Here is a 17,753-nt window from a genome sequence, read left to right as displayed (position 1 = left end):
GGCCTGAGAATCACCTCTGATGGGGAACTTCTGCTAGATTGAATTTGACTTTTTTCTTCTGTTTCACATTTATGAACATCTTTAATTTCTGCTGCCTGGAGTCTTTTCAAGAGTGTCCATTCCAATGCTTCCACTCAATCAAAATTGCTTTAGTAAGCTACAGTACATATCAAATATATATGCACAGATGATACAATAGATACCAAATGCTTATTCCTAGATACAATACAATGTATATGTATACTGTGGAGGCTGAGTGCACAGGCTGGCTTTTGACTGTCAAACTGGCTAGGTTACAGTCTGATTATCACATAGTAGGTACAGGACTTAGTCAAGCCATCTCTTCTGGTCTTAGTTTCCTGACCTATAAAAATGAGAATAATGGCACATAGCTTGTAGGGTAGTGGATTAAATAAGCTAAAACAGGTAAAGGACTTATCGCAGTCCCTGATTCATGAAAAGCATTCAAAATGAGTTATATACATATATACAGCATATACATATACAAAGCATTCCCATAGTAGCTTTCAGATATTAAAAACATTAACATACACAAATCAAATCACTAGGAATAGTATTTATAATATTTCAACTTTAGAGTAACCAAAACATACTGGTTAATGTCAATAAACTCTAGTTGTAGAAATACATATTAACAAACTGTACATAATTAATTATGACATTATATATGCACACTTATCTTCACAGTACACAGGGCAATTTTGTGCACCTGTCTATTAATATGTACTGATACAACCACTTCTATTCTCCTTTCACTTCTCTGTACTATGTTTGGCCACAAGTGGAGCCCGAAAATGAACCTGTCTGCTGTCTGTCCCTTTCTTTCTCAAAGTTAATTAACTGATTTATCATAGTCTACACCCAATTCTGAATGAATGTAACTCATTTTTTATGCCTTCACCTAGACAAATAAGCTGATGAACAAAGGTATATACTAGTGGTCACTCTGCATTCACAATGATCAAATTCAAATGGTTCAATTCAACATACCTCTCTAATCAGCTACCAACCACTTCCATGTACTCTTAACAAATGAACTTTACTCCTACCACGAAAACTCCTATATAAAGTAACACCCCTCCACTTGTGCTTTCAGTGTTGTCCTTCCTCCCCTTCAGGGGTCTTATAATATAGATAATCCCTTCTTTTGTAGATTTGTAGCTTCCTTTCAAATGGATCATTCTCACTAGATTTTAAGTGTACACAGCTCACACCAATTTACTAAAAGAAAAAAAAGAAAAGAAAATTGTTACCTTCAATCCACAATGCCTCCAGTTACCACCATATCTTTCCTTCTCCTTTATAGGTTATTTATACTTACTGTCTATTCCTTCGCCTCCCACTCTTGGAACTACTCCAGCCTGACTCCTGATCCCATCACTACACCAAAACAGCTCTATTTAGAGTCACCCAAGACTCCATGTTAATTCAACAATTGGATCTCAACAGTTTGCAATGCCAGTTACCATTCACCCCATCTTAAAACATTCTCTTCCCTTGCCTTTTGTGACACCACAGTTCTCTGGATTTTTGAAACCTCTTTAATCCTTCTCAAACTTTATTTGAAGACTCATTCTTTCCTACTGAGACCTTCAATTTTGAGGCTCCTCAAGCTTTAGTTTTAAGGTCCTCTCCTTTTCCTAATCTATTTTCTCTCCCTATGTGAGCTCATTCACACATATGACTTTGAATACCATCCACACAGCTATGATAACCAGACCTCCCTTTTGAGCTCTGGCTTCTGTTAAATCCAGCTATCTTCAAGATCTTCCCTTGGATGAGGCAAAAGCACCTTAAATTGAACATATTAAACCAAACCAAAGGATCTCAGTAGAGCAGAACTTGCCCAGGTATCCAAATATACATAGTCAAGCCTATTAGTTCCCATTTATAGAATTACATGCCTTTTCTTCATAGCACTTACCAAAGTTATAACTGCACACAAGATTGGGCAATGTCTGTTTGCTTACCACTATATCCCCAATGCCTTATAAAATTGACAAGCTTCAACCCTCACATTAATGACTTTTCTACTGTTTAGGTATTTTTGTATTCACCACTGCTTTGAAAAGTTGACAGTATACAGTGTTAATGTACTGGACTCTAGGATTTCATAAATTATACAATTCAACCTCTCTCAAATTTAGTTTGACACAATATCCCACCACTTCCTAATATCTTTAACATTACATATTAATATACAATTAACGTGTCATTCAATGGGCCACATTTAATTGATCTTATTTTATTTCTTCACATATCTTACCAGACAAATATTTTACTACAGGTTTTGTAAAGTTCTTGTTTTTGTTTGTAATTTTTAAGGTATAGTTTAGCACATTTTGGCAGGAAAGCCAGAAAATTCAGTGCCAACAATAACAGTACAAATGGTGTCTTACTTGTGTTTGGCAGAACTGTGAAAAGATGATTATAACTAAAAAACTTAAAAGGAATGACTCCATGTAAATATTATTTCCTCCTGCCATTTTATCTACAAAATTAAAATTGAGGTTTTGTTTTTTGTTTTTTACACAGAGTCTCGCTCTGTCACCCAGGCTGAAGATCTCTGCTCACTGCAAACTCCGCCTCCTGGGCATAAGCAATCTCCCACCTCAGCCTTCCAAGTAGCTGGGACTACAGGTGTGTGCCACCACACCCAGCTAATTTTTTGTTTTTTCGTAGAGATAAGGTTTCACCATGTTGCCCAGGCTGGTCTCAAACTCCTGAGCTCAAGCGATTTGCCTGCCTTGGACTCCCAAAGTGCTGGGATTACAGGTGTGAGCCACCACACCCTGGCCGGGATAGATTTTTTGAAGCAATGTAATGAGTTATTTGGAAAGCAATAATAATCATGTATCTAATGAAAGACTGTGTATAAAAAAGTCACTGAAGTTTAGAACCTCATTGGTCATTCTAAAATGATGTTCACAAGTTTATTTAACCAATTCATTTTTTTTAAAAAAGCATCTCACATGTTTTGGGGAAACAAAGAATTAAAATTTCATCATACTCAAAATAACTTTGCACCTATTTGTACAAAATAACCAATCTAGGGCTAGGCGCGGTGGCTCATGCCTGTAATCCTAGCACCATGGGAGGCTACGGTGGGTGAATCGACCTCAGGAGTTAAGACCAGCCTGCAGCCGGGCCCGGTGGCTCAAGCCTGTAATCCCAGCACTTTGGGAGACCGAGACGGGGAGATCACGAGGTCAGGAGATCGAGACCATCCTGGCTAACCCGGTGAAACCCCGTCTCTACTAAAAAGTACAAAAAACTAGCCGGGCGAGGTGGCGGGCGCCTGTAGTCCCTGCTACTCGGGAGGCTGAGGCAGGAGAATGGCTTAAACCCGGGAGGCAGAGCTTGCAGTGAGCTGAGATCAGGCCACTGCACTCCAGCCTGGGGGACAGAGCGAGACTCCGTCTCAAAAAAAAAAAAAAAAAAAAGGCCAGCCTGCAGATCATGGTAAACGTCATCTCTACTAAAACTACAAAAATTTAGCCAGGCATGGTGGTGCATGCCTGTAGTCCCAGCTACTGGGAGTGGGGGCTGGTGGGTGCTGAGAATCACTTTAGCCTGGGACAGGGAGGCTGCAGTGAGCCTAGATGGCAGACACTGCACTCCAGCCTGAGCGACACAGCCAGCCAGACCCTGTCTCAAAAAAATAGTAATAATAAACAATCTGTGAGGAACAGAAAATGAAATTTATTTTATATACTTTATTTTTTCTTTGATTATAAAGTAGGTTTAATTTTTTAAAATTAAAAAAATAAACAAATGTAAAAAATAAAATAAAATTCAGCCATAAGCATAACACTACAAAGTTAACAACAATTTGGTATATTTCAGTCTTTTTGTTTACAAAAGTGAAACACCTGTGTCCTGTGTCTTTTTAGTTATACTATAAACAGTTTCTTGTATGAATAAATATTCTTTAAATACATGATTGTTTAGGGACAAGGGACATAGGATTACATTATATGTACTAACTCACCTAACAATAGTCATTTAGGTGGTTTTCAATGATTTGCTATTACAAATAATGTCATTATGAACAATCAGTTCAACTCAGCTCTAAAAGTCAACCTATAAAGGCAGTGAGGAGCAACAGTAACAACAACAACAACAAAATTTAGCTCCCCAAATACAGCCATCAACATCTAAGATTCATTTGCTTTGTTTGTTCCTAATTATAATAAACAAGTTAATGTCTTTCCAGGGAATTCACCTTTTATGAAGACTTGAAATATCCCAAATGTGCCAAAATTTGAAAACTTTTTAAAAAGCTAAAATTTTCATTTGCAATTGAGAAATAAAAATAATTTGGCCAAAAGGAACACATAATTATTTCTAGCTCTGGATATTCACTACAGAATAGATCAGCAAATAGGATACTCTTTTTCAAAAGTAAGTGACTGCAAATTATTTTCAATACTTCTCATCTTTCGTACTATTATTTACTGAGCTAGAAAACTAATTTGAGACTTCTAGTTAAATGTGACAGACTGAACCACATTTACATCTGATCCTACTTGAAAACTCCACTAAAATAACAGTAAAAATATTTGTGTTTTAAAAGAGCAAAACCCACAGGACAAAGCAATGAAAAAGGAGAGATATCTACAAATGAGTATTGGAAATTAGATGGATGGGTGGTAAATGACTTAACAGACCCAAGAAACTGAAAGCCAAGCCATCAGTAGAGGGAGTTTGGGAACAAGCTAATGTGTGCTTGAAAAAACCCCAGAACCCCAGAACATCTCAGGAATTTGAGGCACCACATACCACCAAAAGAAGTGAAAACAGAGTCAGAAACAAAAAGATCAGTTCAAAATCTCCCCCAGGTCCCTCCCCTAACAAAACAATGGAAACTAACTCCTAATTCTCTGAAGAGACTGAACATTTGGACACAAAGAGAGTAGGAGGAAGGAAGGGAATAAACAAAAACGGGGTATAATCGAAGTGTACATAGTGAACATGCTCAATAGTGAGATCAATAGTGAGACAGTAAGGTAGTCCCGATCTCCTTCCTGTACTAGGCCAACTGATTCCATCTAAAACAACTAGGGAAAAAATTACTTATAAATATAGAGGTAAACATCAAAACTCAAAGAGTTACCAGTGATAGCCTCTGGAGAATAAGAAGTAGAAAAAGAAGAGGACAGGACATGACTGCTACTTTTTGTTATAAGCTGTGGCAAAAAGAAAGGAAAAGAAGGAAGCTAGTTGTTTCAATAATATCTATTCTTGTTTTCTTCCATACTGACAGAATCATAGGCATGTGTTGATCAAGAAACAAAAATCTAGAAAAATTTCCTAACATTCTTTTCAGATGGGGATAACTCACAAGACGAAAGTGGGTCACTGAGTAGGACTTAGGACAAGTTGTTTTGGTTTACACCATAGAGACAACCAGCTCCTGCCATTGGGAAGTCAGATGTGATAGTTGGGACTCAAGCAACTACCTTGGATCATGTCACAAACTCGGGATGGTAAGACAAGGATGACTGGTAAGAAAGAGCAAATGATAGTATGGCCACTGTACCATCCCTACACTGTCTATTCAAGATTTTTTTACATAAGAAATAAATGCCCACCTTGTTTAAACCAGGTCTCCATTAGCACCAAAATGCAATTCCTGGTATTTAGGCCTTATATGACTTCTTAAAACTATGTACATTAATAAAAATTAAAGATAAAGTAAAAATAATCCCAATTAATAGCAAGAATTAATAAAAACGCATTCTACCCTAGAAAACTACTCATAAAGCTCTAATAAGTATTATGTAAATCCTATACCAAGACCAAGAAATAAGGATTGTTTCTTCCTGAGACAAATTTTAATTTCTCTAAATTAACAGACATTAGAATGTGTTTTATAATACAATGAGACAAACTCTCTTTTCTGTGAATACCATCTCTTAAGGCAGCTAGTCCAGTGCCTGGCCCATAGTCATTACTTAAAAAGTATTTGAGGATCATTAAAAACTTTACTGCTATTTATATCAGCATTACACATATAAGGTATCCACTAACAGTCCCAAAGTAAGGGTACAGCCAAGTTTCCCAACCTCGGCACTATGGATATTCCGGACCAGATAATTCTTTGCTCTTAGAGCTATCCCGTGCATTGTAGGATGTTCAGTAGCATCTCTAGCCTCCACACACTAGATGTCAGCAGCAAACCTCAATCATGACAACCAAAAGTATCTCCTGACATTGCCAAATGTCTCCTAAGGGAAACAAAATCGGAGAACCCCTGCCATAGAGATGTTACAAACCCCTGCCATAATTGTTTTATAAATCATTGTGTTTCACCAGGAGCATTCAGCTTTTCCAGTTAAATAACAGAATTTAAGAATTGTAACATTTCTAAATTTTCTCTCAAGTTTAGTGCAAAACACAAATTATAAGCTACCTACAGATTATCTCTAACATCTCTCCTGAATCCTCAGAGGATTTTACAAGAGAGAAATACTAATAGCATCTACCTATTTAAGTCTGTCTGTGTGCTAGGTACAGTACTAAGTACTTCACATTCTTCTCTCTTTTTATATTCATGACATCCTTGTGGCACGAATATTAACCCCATTGTAGTATGAAATAATTTTAAATTATATTTCAATCAACATATCAAAGTGGTTCCAGAAATCCTTTTTTATTACTCATTACATTCATTCTGGCACCATACTAAGAAGTATCTTAACTTCCTTAGTTTACAATCAATTTATAACAAAAAAAATTCAGTGTATTTGGTGACAAAATAAATTGAATCATTAAAACTTTCAGGAATTAGAAAAGTGTTTACAGCACTTAACAAGTCAGACAATAATAGTCTGCTTCTTGAAATATTGTTTACTACTGTGTCATAATGAAGGAGTACTTTATAAATTTTCATCCATGATAACAAGTTATTTCCAGTAACTTATTTTTCCTTTCACACCACTTGCAAAAAAAAAAAAAATCCCTCTATAATTGAGGATTTACTTATAATTTCAATGTGCTTTTCAGCAGAAACTGAAGACTGAGTTCGAATCCCAGCATGTCTACATAATGGAAACTAAGACACATTAACTTGCTCAGTCCTCAATTTCAGCTATGTTACTTGCTGTCTGAAGCTTAAGAGTTAGTAGGTCTTCCATAACAGTTACTTTCCCCTACTTTTCATCCTCAAAGCAAATTAAGTATCAGTTAAGGGCCAGTTTTATTTAAGCATTTATTGAGTCAGCTAACAAGAGCCAAGGGAGGATGTGATAGGGCCAGTCCAACATTACACTGTATCTTCTGTTTTACTTTTCCTTATGGTAAAAGACACAAAAACCGCTCTGGAAAAGAAGTGTTCCTTCCTCTCTCCCTTTGCCCACACAACTAACTGCCAAGAAATTTTGATTCATATTTCCCTCTAAAAAGAGGAAGATAAACCAGAGCCTTTCTTTGAAACACCACTAGGCTGTCTGTATAATTCATGTATTTAGTTAACTGTCACATACCCCAGCTGCACAATATCCATTTCATTACTCATGAATAAGTCATTCACTAATAAATACAAATTATTATACTTAATATTAGCCACAGTAAGTGTCAGAAAACCAAATTTTTAAAAAGAAATCTTCGACTAGGAATTAGATTAAATAATCCCCTGCTTCCCTTACTGACAAATGAAGCAATTACTATGGCAGAATTTTATTTCTGGTATATACAAGCCAAATTAATAAAGGAATATTTTATTCCATCCAAAAGCTTTAATATGAAAAAGGACTTCACAAAGCTCACCTTCAAAGTAAAATCAGGACAGAACCTCAGAGCATATCTATCAGTAATCCAGAGTATTATAAAATATGTAAAGTTTCAGCAATAAACTGTGTTTCAGGTAAAAGTTGGTAACATGAAAGTATGTCAGTCTAACATAATTTAGCAATATAAAATAAACGTTCATTAAGTTCTTCCTGTTTTATTTCCTTGGATATACAGGAGGAAGGGAAGTCATAAAGTAGTCAACTTCATTTGTTCTTAAAATATTGTACTGTCACTATTCAGTCACTGTGTTTTCAGGCTAAATTTGTCATTTATTTTAAAATTTCAGTTGCTCGTTATTGATATAAAAAGCAAAACAAAAAAATTAAATAGATTTGCAGCCCCTGAATATATTAAAAATATAAATTGTATCCTAATCTTCAGAAGTTTACAATTCCTATAGATACAAAATCTACCAATAGCATGGTTTCTAGATGTAAAAGGTATAGTTAGAAAAACAAGTGCTCTGAAAACAAGACACTGAATGCCAATTTTCAAAAGAAAAGTGAATGCCAATTATCAAAATAAAAATACATTTTCAAGCAAGTCATTAAATAGCAATGCCAAAGAAACTGACACACCCTTCAAACCAACTTCTTTATGACACTGGGGGAAAACATGAATTCAAAAGGCAATTTAAATTAAAGCATTAAAAACTTACCTGAAATATGTCAACTCCATCCTTTTTCTTTCAGTGCTTGTAAGGGAATTCTTACAAGCTTTCCCTTACAAGCATTGAAAGAAATTCCGTACAAGCATTGAAAGAAATGTCAGCAAACATGATGCCCACTTCTCATTAACTTTATTTCCTACTTGTTATCAGAATGAAATGAATAGCTACCTGATTCAAACCCTTCACGTATTTATTTAACTATTACTCCTCTTTGACAGAAGAGGAAACTGAGACACAGAGTAACTTGTTCAAGGTAGTAATTTCTGCCAGGAGATGGTGGAGCCAGAATCTGAACCCTGTACATCCAAAATAATAGACACATTTTAAAAGGGATGGGATGGAAAAGGAGCAGTTAATTTTTTTTTTCCAAAATAGCTTGCAAAAAAAGACTGTTGTGAATGGAAACAAACCATTTAACTTATAAATGCAAATAGATGAGAATTCAGAGTACTCAAACTTTACCCCTAAACAAGTAGGGTATATTTGCCATATTTGATTACAAACACTTTGAACAACATCAAACCCCTGTGACGGTCGACTGAGTAAATAATTTAATGTCACCGTTCAGACACTGTATTTTACAGGCTAAATAAAATAAATTATAAATTGAAGGGTGAGGGAGATTGGTGATGTTAACCGGAGCAAGAGTTTAAGGAAAATTACTTTCATTATGAGCAGTTAATTAGAAAAGAGTGCGTGTGTCAAGGGAAGGAGGTTAAAAAAAAAAAAAAGATGACAATCACACTGCCTTAACGCACCCTCTGTCCGAAAAAAGTAACTAAATCACCGTGGGTCAGCGTCTACGCCAACTGGAGAGCCGGCCCAGCGAGATCTTGCGAGGGGATGACAGGAGACCCTAGAAGAGGGTGAACAGTGGCAGTGACAGGAAAGATGGCATGTCTCCCATCCCGGAAAAAAGGGGAGAACACGGGGGGCAATCGGCGGAGAGGGGAAGGCAGAAAATGTTTCCAGAGGTGCCAAATGAGGTGAGAAAGACCAGGCAGGGTAGGAAACATAAGAAAGGCGGGACTCTGGGGCAGGAAGGTCTGTTTGGGGTAGGGACGGCATGTCAGGACAGAGCTTTCTGGACAGCCGACCTTCCTTCTTTCCAGCCCCTCCATTCCCGACAAACTCTCACTTTCTCAGCAACCCTAAGCCCGTGGGTCACCCTCGCCTTGCTCCCCGCCCCCCACCCCAAGCCGGATAGGTGGAGGAGGGAGCTTCAGCCTCACCCTCCTTGCTGGGGAGGAACGGGCACTGGACGTAGACCAGATTCATGGACGAGAAGGCCAGGAGACGCAGAGAGGCCCAGGACCCGGGTGACAAGTCGGGGCGGCCAACGGGCGCCTCACCTGACAGAAGCGTCGGCAGTAATCCCGACTGCTGATCCCGACGCCGCCGCCGCAGTTGCCGCTGCCAGCGCCGCCTCTGCCGTCGCCCGCAGATCTAAGCCCCACAGGGCCCAGCGGGGACTCCACAATGGCCACAAGCTCTTCTCCGAGGCGTTCGGCCTCTTGATCGCTCTCTTCCTCCGCCATGAGGCTCTCGCCGCCCAGCGCGTACCAGCCCCTGCGCCGCCGCCGCTGTAGCTGCCTAGGCTAACCTCCTCCTCCTCTCTAGTTCCCTCCCCCTTCCCTCCTCCCTAGCCGGACAGGGGCCTCTCGGCTGGGCTCTACTTCCGGCTCCGCCCACCCACGCCCCCAGTTTTCATTGGAAAACGCAAGCTGCCAATCATGCCCATGCCCGCCCTTCTACTACTATTGGTGAAATCAGCAGTCCGTTTGATAGACCGGCCGACTGTTGGTCAATGCTGCTCGGCGGTTGCTGGGGACCGCCTACGGGCTCTGCCATAGGCGGTGCAGGCGGACGGGGCGCGGCGGGGGACACGGCGGCCGCCGCGGGGCTCGATCGGGCAACGGCGGCGACGGCGGCAGCGACGGATCTTCCTTCTCTCTTATTCCCTTGCCCCTCTTTTTTCCTTCTCTTTTCCTTTCCGGCCGGGCCTCGTCCACTTTCCCTAACGGCGGCCTCGATCCTACGGTACCAAGGAGCTAGGGTGGGCCCAGCCGTTGGTGCGGGCTCTGGGCCCGGGGCCTTCCGTCCTGAAGCTGGAACCGGGGGCGGGGCCGGGGCACAGTTGTCGGCGGGAGGAAGAGGGAGGAGACGGGAAGCCTGACAGCGGCCGCCTCCGCCAGGCGCCTGCCGCCGCCTCCCTTGAGACTGCCGCCAACTCGGCTGTCGAGTTCCCGGGCCCACAGCTGGCACCTGGGACTCGGCCCTGCCGGGCTAGCGGGGTCTGGACGGCGGGGCGCCGGCGTGCTGGGCTCGGCGCCCGAGGTAGGAGCCCAGACGTCTGGAACGTCCCGCGCCCCGCCTCTCCCCCGCCCCCGCCCGAACCCCGGGGCCTGGGGAGCGGGAGGAGGTGCCAAGCGGGCAGACCACGGAGGAGGACATGGGAGGGGAAGTGTTAGGGTAAACGCTGGGATCGGGTTTGTGGTGTGGAGTTACCTATAAAGTGATTTTAGAAACACCTTCGTGGTGGCAGTTGTTGACGTTCTTGTTCATCTTTTCAGTCACCCTCCTTCCGTCCCCCATTTTTTCCTTCCATTTGTTTTTCGTGTTTTACAGTAAAGGCATGACTTCCTGGCACCGCAGGGAAAATCGGGTGCAAGCCCAGAAACTATTTCCCCACCACCACTTGTTGAAAAACTGATTTGAAGGCATCTCCGGGGTTGAACAAACGGAAAGTGCCAGGATTTGATGCGTCTCTGGTTTTGCTCTGGAGACCCTTCCCTGCTAAGTATCAAGACGAAAAAAACTGGAAACTAATCCGGTAAACGTTTAAACTTGAAAACTTATGATGAGTTTTATTTTGATCTAGTAAACGATTTGCTTTTTCTCTTTTGTTGGCTAATTCCTGCACTTTTTAATTTCTTCATTTGTTCAAAATGTCTTTATCTTCTACTGAAAACACTTTTGTTCTTTGGGTATGTAAACTCGAGCATCCTCTGCTGGGTGGAAATTTGCCTCTGCAGTAACACAAACAGACTTTTTGAAATTACAAACACATTGGAAAGTATAGGCCTTTCACATTAGCACAAATGTTTGGGCATTTTATGCTACAAAGAATTACATGCTTATTGTTTTTGAAATCCAAATGTTTAAAGATACAAGACTTTTTACATAGAAAGTAAGATTTACGCATTACGGGGCACAAATATTTAATATTTCCCACAACTAGGATAGAACCATTAATCATAATTGGTACTGATTTGTCGGGGGAGTATAAAACACATACCATTTACTTAGAATATAAACATGTAATGGTAAGTATTAGGTAGGAATCATAGCTGCCTTCTCTGCTGTTGCAAACCTGTAGCCTAACACAATATTTGGCAAATGAGAGCTGTGCAATTAAAAAAAAAAAAAAAAGTGGAAAAAATAAAATTAAATCTATTAAAACCTAGACTTTGTCGTACTTTTCAGAATTTCTGTGGAATGTTTAATCCTCTGGATCCATGAATGTCTGATACCTTGGCAATTTAAAGTTCTTTTGAAACAGAGTTCATGTTACCCAGCTATTCTGTAGTATGTGTTCATGGAATACTCCATCGTTTCTGATTACACTTATAAAGCATAATTCTTTAGCGCACACTTAGAATTATTTCTCTAACATATTTATGCAGACAGAATTCCATCTTGAATTTTATCAAATTCACTTTAACTTCTTAAGTCTTGGTTATTTTAAGAGCCCAAAGGTGTGGCCAGGGAACAATTAAGACTTGATGATTTGTCACCCACCAAAATATGTTCATTATCTGAAGGTTTCAATGCCCGTGAGGCTGTGATGTTGGTGTTTAGTGCAGTGCTCATGAAAGTGTGTTACTATTGTAAATCGAGAAATTATTAAGCTGCTTGTAGATGAAATAAATATAAATATTTGGACAAATAGTGAAGGTACTCATTTACTTTTTCCATCAAATTCTAATTGAGGTTCTGCTGTATACTAGACAGTATGTTCTTGATTTTGTTCTTACTAGTTAATAAGTGAAGTAAATGTTAAATGTAATTACTAATTTTAATGGGAAAAGGAAACAAAAAAGTATTAGAGAAATAAGACTGCATATCTTAACACCTTTTGGAAAACAGAAATATACGTGCATTACAAAATAACTTACTTTGAACTGTGTATTTTGGCTTTACAATTTAATGTCATTGTTGCTGTTAATTATACTACATTTTTTGTGTGTGGTTTTTACTCAGAACAGGTTTGGAAATTATATTCATCTTCATATAGAATTATGGCAGTTTTCAGGCCCACCTGTTTGAAAAACTTGGTCCACAGTTGTGTTCCTAAAGTCAGTTGTCCCAGAACAGTGACAGGAAAGAAACTCTTTTGAACTTGAATGCATATCTAAATTGGATGAGATTAATACAATTTATATCCTGAATGTAATTTATATCCTAAATGTTGACCTGTTATTAGGCTTCCCTAAATAATAGTGACATCTGGGATAGTTTGAGTTCTTTCTTTATAGTCTAATTTATTTGAATTTCATAAAAATCAAGGAATAGACCTGATTGCTACTGCTTAGTAATTTGTTCTAGTTTTGCCTTTCCTTATATATTTCAGGTAAGCTAAGATTAATAGACACACAGTCTACTAATTTAAGTTGTTTTGAAGTATTTAATCTCAAAATGTTTATATACTGCCTTTTATTGTTCCAGAATGAACTGCTGTTATAATACTTATCTTTGTTTCTTTGGTCTTGAAAGAACCATATTTATTTAGAGTCAGAATGGAGCGATTTGTGGTAACAGCACCACCTGCTCGAAACCGTTCTAAGACTGCTTTGTATGTGACTCCCCTGGATCGAGTCACTGAGTTTGGAGGTGAGCTGCATGAGGATGGAGGAAAACTCTTCTGCACTTCTTGCAATGTGGTTCTGAATCATGTTCGCAAGTCTGCCATTAGTGACCACCTCAAGTCAAAGACTCATACCAAGAGGAAGGCAGAATTTGAAGAGCAGAATGTGAGAAAGAAGCAGAGGCCCCTAACTGCATCTCTTCAGTGCAACAGTACTGCGCAAACAGAGAAAGTCAGTGTTATCCAGGACTTTGTGAAAATGTGCCTGGAAGCCAACATCCCACTTGAGAAGGCTGATCACCCAGCAGTCCGTGCTTTCCTATCTCGCCATGTGAAGAATGGAGGCTCCATACCTAAGTCAGACCAGCTACGGAGGGCATATCTTCCTGATGGATATGAGAATGAGAATCAACTCCTCAACTCACAAGATTGTTGACTAGGAGGTTACCACCATTGTGATCAAGATAAATGTGGAGTATTAAAGTTATGTGTTGATTGTGTGGTTCATTTTTGTATTTATTTCATTTAAAATCATGTGACGCAGAATAGTTTTGCAATGTGTATATAGTTGCAGGCAAAAACAAAAACAAAACACCTCACTGCAAAACTTATTGTTAATTTTAGTCACCAATGGTATAAAGCAAAACCTAGGTTAGAGTGTGCTAGGATACCTGAAACCTGATGGTTATCTTTAAAATTAATGGTTTTTCTCCTGAAATGTTTGTGCATGGAAGAACTGCCCTGCTTTTTTACTCTGTTGCCGTGTATGATGATCCCGTGTAAGATTACTTAATTACTTGGATTGAAGACTAGCCTATTGAAGCTGCCGCCAGGTAACACCACTTAACAGTAACTTAAAGGAATTATTTTCTTTAGAGGATCCTCTTCAAAAAGGAAGGGATAGTGGAAAAGTGTTCTTGTATCTTCAGATCCCTAGCAGAAATGACTGTTTATTTCAAACTACGTTTTACTTGTATATGATGTAGTTACTTATCTTTCAACTCCACACTTCCCCTGCCCCCATTTTAAAGGCTTATTGTTGTATTTTGTAGCAGCTTCAAGTGACCAAAAGACTAAAATCTTTCGATGTCGATGCCAAAAGCCAAGGGGAATTTTGCAGTGACAAGATTTTAGTCTCTTACTATGAATACTAATTTCAAACCATAGCTTTCATTTTAAGCATCATCTTGCATTTGCAAACTTTTTTCTATGTCTTGCTGTTAAAAGACTTCAATGTTGGCATTTTTATTTAAACATGTTATGGTTGAGTTTTCTCTTTTTTATAGAGAATTAGTAATGATTTTTTTGGCTGACAGATCAGATAAAATTACTTTCTATTCATTTTTCTATATGACTTTATGAGTTTATTTAGATGAATAGTCTAGACTAGAGACAAGTTTACTTTATCTGCTTTGCCTCCGGTGGTACAAGGTTTTTAACATGGATGGTAAGCAATTGTCTAGAAATTCTGGCAGGTTTCTTGTAGTGGAGATCTGGCAGTATCCTGCATAACTGTTTGGGTGAGGAAATTGTTCTCTTAAAGATCAACCATGTTCAGGAAATGATCTCTGTTTGAACCTCACTGTCCTGTAAGGTTATCCAAGTAGCTTAGCCTAGCTAAGTTCTCTCAGAGACCCAAATTATATTTTTTGAAAATTTAACAGCTGGAAACTTGGACTAGAGCTTTAATGATAAATCTTAAATTCTTTGAAATTCAAGTTAAAAATACTTATGAGATATATTTCTATTACAAAGCAGTGACAAATGATGCCCTATGTGACTAGGAGTTATCTTTGACTTTTACCACAAATCTTCATTTATAAAAGAAAAAGCCAAAGTGAAAAAAAGTTAGATTGTGTATTTTTCAGTAACAGCTTTCCATGTCTTAAGATTTTTTTACAGACTTAAGTTTCTAATTCAGGTTGTCAAACTGGCCATTTAACTTCAGAGATTTGCTTTGTTTTCATTAAAAAAATAAGCCTGCCACCAAAACAAATCACTTATCAAAATGTGAACTGTTTTCCTCATGTTCAGTTACGTTAAAGTAGTATAATAAATGCATGCCTAGAGTAGTGCTCTCATTGATGAAGCACATGTATGAGGAGACCAGCAGCAAAACATAACCATATGTGTTTTGCGTTTACTTCCTCTAGAAGAGAATTTGCAGGCAACCATGTTTAATTTGAACTATCCAAGATGGTAGATTTTAGAAGCTAGGAATAATTTAAGTTTTATAGCACTATTTTCAGAATACAAAAAGTTAGATTATACAATCATTCTGTTTTTTGAAATTCCATGTGATTGAAACTGCTCCCTATTATTTGGGTATTAATTTGCACTAATGGCAAAATGTAATGGCAGATCAGCTTTGAGAGTGGTCCTAAGCAGTAAACTGGATGATGTTGCATTAGAAAACCATCAATAATTCATATTTAAGTTTCTAGTAGTTACTACTGATTTGATAATCACTTAAATTTTATATATCTTAATGTGTTTTTCAGACTCCTAATTCCCACATTCACTCTACCTAGGGGCATAGTCCATTCTGTTAGGATTATATCCTCCCCTTAGAAATGTTTTCCATCTTGTTGTGGGGATTTGGTATTAATGTTTCTTCACTGATTATGAAACTTTTGTTCCCTGAAGCTAGTTGACTTTGTCTAAAGTTAAAGAAATAAGGCAGAATGATTGTTGTAGCCTGCTCAAACTGATACTAATCCCTGAAACCATGATTGGCATATGTTAGATAACAAATGAGGATGTCTAAGAGGCATATGCTGCTTTGGAGGTGTAGTGAACGTGTGTACAGAAGTTTTCAATCTTAACTATATAGTGTTAGTGTGATGCTATACTATTGGAAAAATAGCGACTTCTTTCTATTTTATAAGTTGTATGCATAAACATAAGATTTGTAATGTTTCATTTATAAACTGCCTTCTTCAACACATGTTAATAGTGTTTTCTCAAAGTATTGATAGTATGTCTTCCAGAATTTCACGATATGCTTACAGTAAATAGTTCCTAGCTTGTTGAAATGTTAAATTCTTTGTTGGCTTTCTTTTTGATTCTGTGGAGGTGTATAACAAGCCTGAAGGACATTGTAATCATTTCTTACAGGGTGAAAATGTAGAAAGATTGTGTATGAGAGCCTGTATAGTTGTTTTATCCATTATCATCTTTGATTAAGACTTTAAAAAATGCTATTTCCAGTTAATGCGTTTGGCCCTACTGAATTTTTAGGGACCAGAACACATTAAAGAAAAAGTTCTGCATCTTGTAATGGTAACCAATTAAGCTTGAGATTGTTCTGAAAGTATCAGTTGCTTTAAAACTGTTGTAAGTGCAGTTGGCAAGATCTCCAAGCTGAAACTTCCATGTTAAAATTTTGCCTGTAAGAATTTGCACATGAATGTTAATGGAAAACACAAAATAAAACTTAAGATAGCCCAAAACAAAAGCCACAAACAGTTCATCATTTGGTGCTTAGTCTTTGTAAGGGCTCTCTGTTGTTTGACTTACCCCGGCTACCATTAAGTGAGGACAAATCACCTTAAAACATGTTCATTTGATTCATAACAAGGAAGATTGGGTCTATGATTTTATTGCAAATCTTAGCCTAAAATAAATTGTTGTAACTTCTGGTCAGCACTGATTAAAATGTGAATAGTGAAGTGGCTATCCTAAACTGGTTTATCTCAACCCACACTATCATAGATTTCTTAGGTAAATACAATTCTTATCTAGTGGTATTCTACTTGTATTCAGAATACTGTATTAAAATTTTACTATTTCATTTTTGTATTCCGTGCTTATTTTTTGCTCACGCATGTATGCTTAGTATAAACGTGTCACTTCTAAAGTTTTGTCTCTTTTAGAAATAAATTTCAGAAAAATTGTTTCAAAAGATTTTGAAAGCACATTTTGTTTTGTGAGTCAATGACAAATATATTTCCTGATTCCAAAACAGCAGAATCTTACTGAGTTACTTTTCTACTAGTTATAGCTCCCTTTTATAATATTAGTCATTATACTCAGTGTAAAAGTATAAAATCTGTCAAATCAGATTCACATCATAGCTACAGATATCCCTTTTGCTCCCAAATTATATAGAGTATTTAAGCTTAATCATTGCTTTTAATTGGAAATATTTTAGTTTTTTTTTTTTTTTACTTTTGGAAGTATTAGTTATTAAAGGACGTAATTTGTAAGTTTCACTGCTATATCCTCACTACCACTTGTAACAAAAAATGCATACAAATCAAAAATATTTCAATTTTACATAATTTTGAGGGAAAACCTGCTACTAATCACTTCTGTTTGGCAAAAAATCAGGCAGTTTTTATTTTTTTCTGGACTCAAAATGGCAGAAAGGGCCTTAAGTCAATAGTTCTGCTTCCAGTT

At 38.0% G+C, this 17,753-nt stretch overlaps 2 protein-coding genes across 10 annotated transcripts in view; one reads left to right on the top strand and one right to left on the bottom strand.

Annotated features, from left to right (window-relative positions):
• ZNF654 (zinc finger protein 654) overlaps positions 1-10,099 on the bottom strand; it is an 87,577-nt gene extending 77,478 nt beyond the window's left edge. For 4 of the 7 annotated variants that reach the window (XM_030939759.1, XM_030939769.1, XM_030939762.1 and 1 more), the window contains exon 1: positions 9,838-10,099. In XM_030939759.1, coding sequence (XP_030795619.1) covers positions 9,838-10,023 — 186 coding nt within the window. In that variant the 5' untranslated portion in view covers positions 10,024-10,099. The remainder of the gene's footprint in view (positions 1-9,837) is intronic. The other 3 variants (XM_030939791.1, XM_010374100.2, XM_030939784.1) reach the window with 2 other exon arrangements.
• A 238-nt stretch (positions 10,100-10,337) lies between these two features.
• Positions 10,338-17,312, top strand: CGGBP1 (CGG triplet repeat binding protein 1). 3 transcript variants are annotated; one of them, XM_010374098.2, is made up of 3 exons: positions 10,344-10,525; positions 11,114-11,318; positions 13,262-17,312. In XM_010374098.2, exon 3 carries the CDS (start codon positions 13,285-13,287, stop codon positions 13,786-13,788), a length of 504 nt encoding a protein of 167 aa, XP_010372400.1. In that variant the 5' UTR covers positions 10,344-10,525; positions 11,114-11,318; positions 13,262-13,284; the 3' UTR covers positions 13,789-17,312. The 3 variants fall into 3 exon arrangements, with proteins under 3 accessions (XP_030795605.1, XP_010372400.1, XP_010372401.1); XM_010374099.2 differs by having other exon boundaries at positions 10,369-10,822; positions 13,262-17,258; XM_030939745.1 differs by having other exon boundaries at positions 10,338-11,318; positions 13,262-17,258.
• The last annotated feature ends 441 nt before the right edge of the window (positions 17,313-17,753 follow it).

Source organism: Rhinopithecus roxellana, chromosome 1, assembly GCF_007565055.1.
Source record: "Rhinopithecus roxellana isolate Shanxi Qingling chromosome 1, ASM756505v1, whole genome shotgun sequence".
NCBI lineage: Eukaryota > Metazoa > Chordata > Mammalia > Primates > Cercopithecidae > Rhinopithecus > Rhinopithecus roxellana.
This window is presented reverse-complemented; position numbering and strand designations above follow the sequence as displayed.

Bases quoted from the DNA above. Each gene is read 5' to 3' on its own strand.
- CGGBP1 (XM_010374098.2), top strand. From the start codon at position 13,285: ATGGAGCGATTTGTGGTAACAGCACCACCTGCTCGAAACCGTTCTAAG.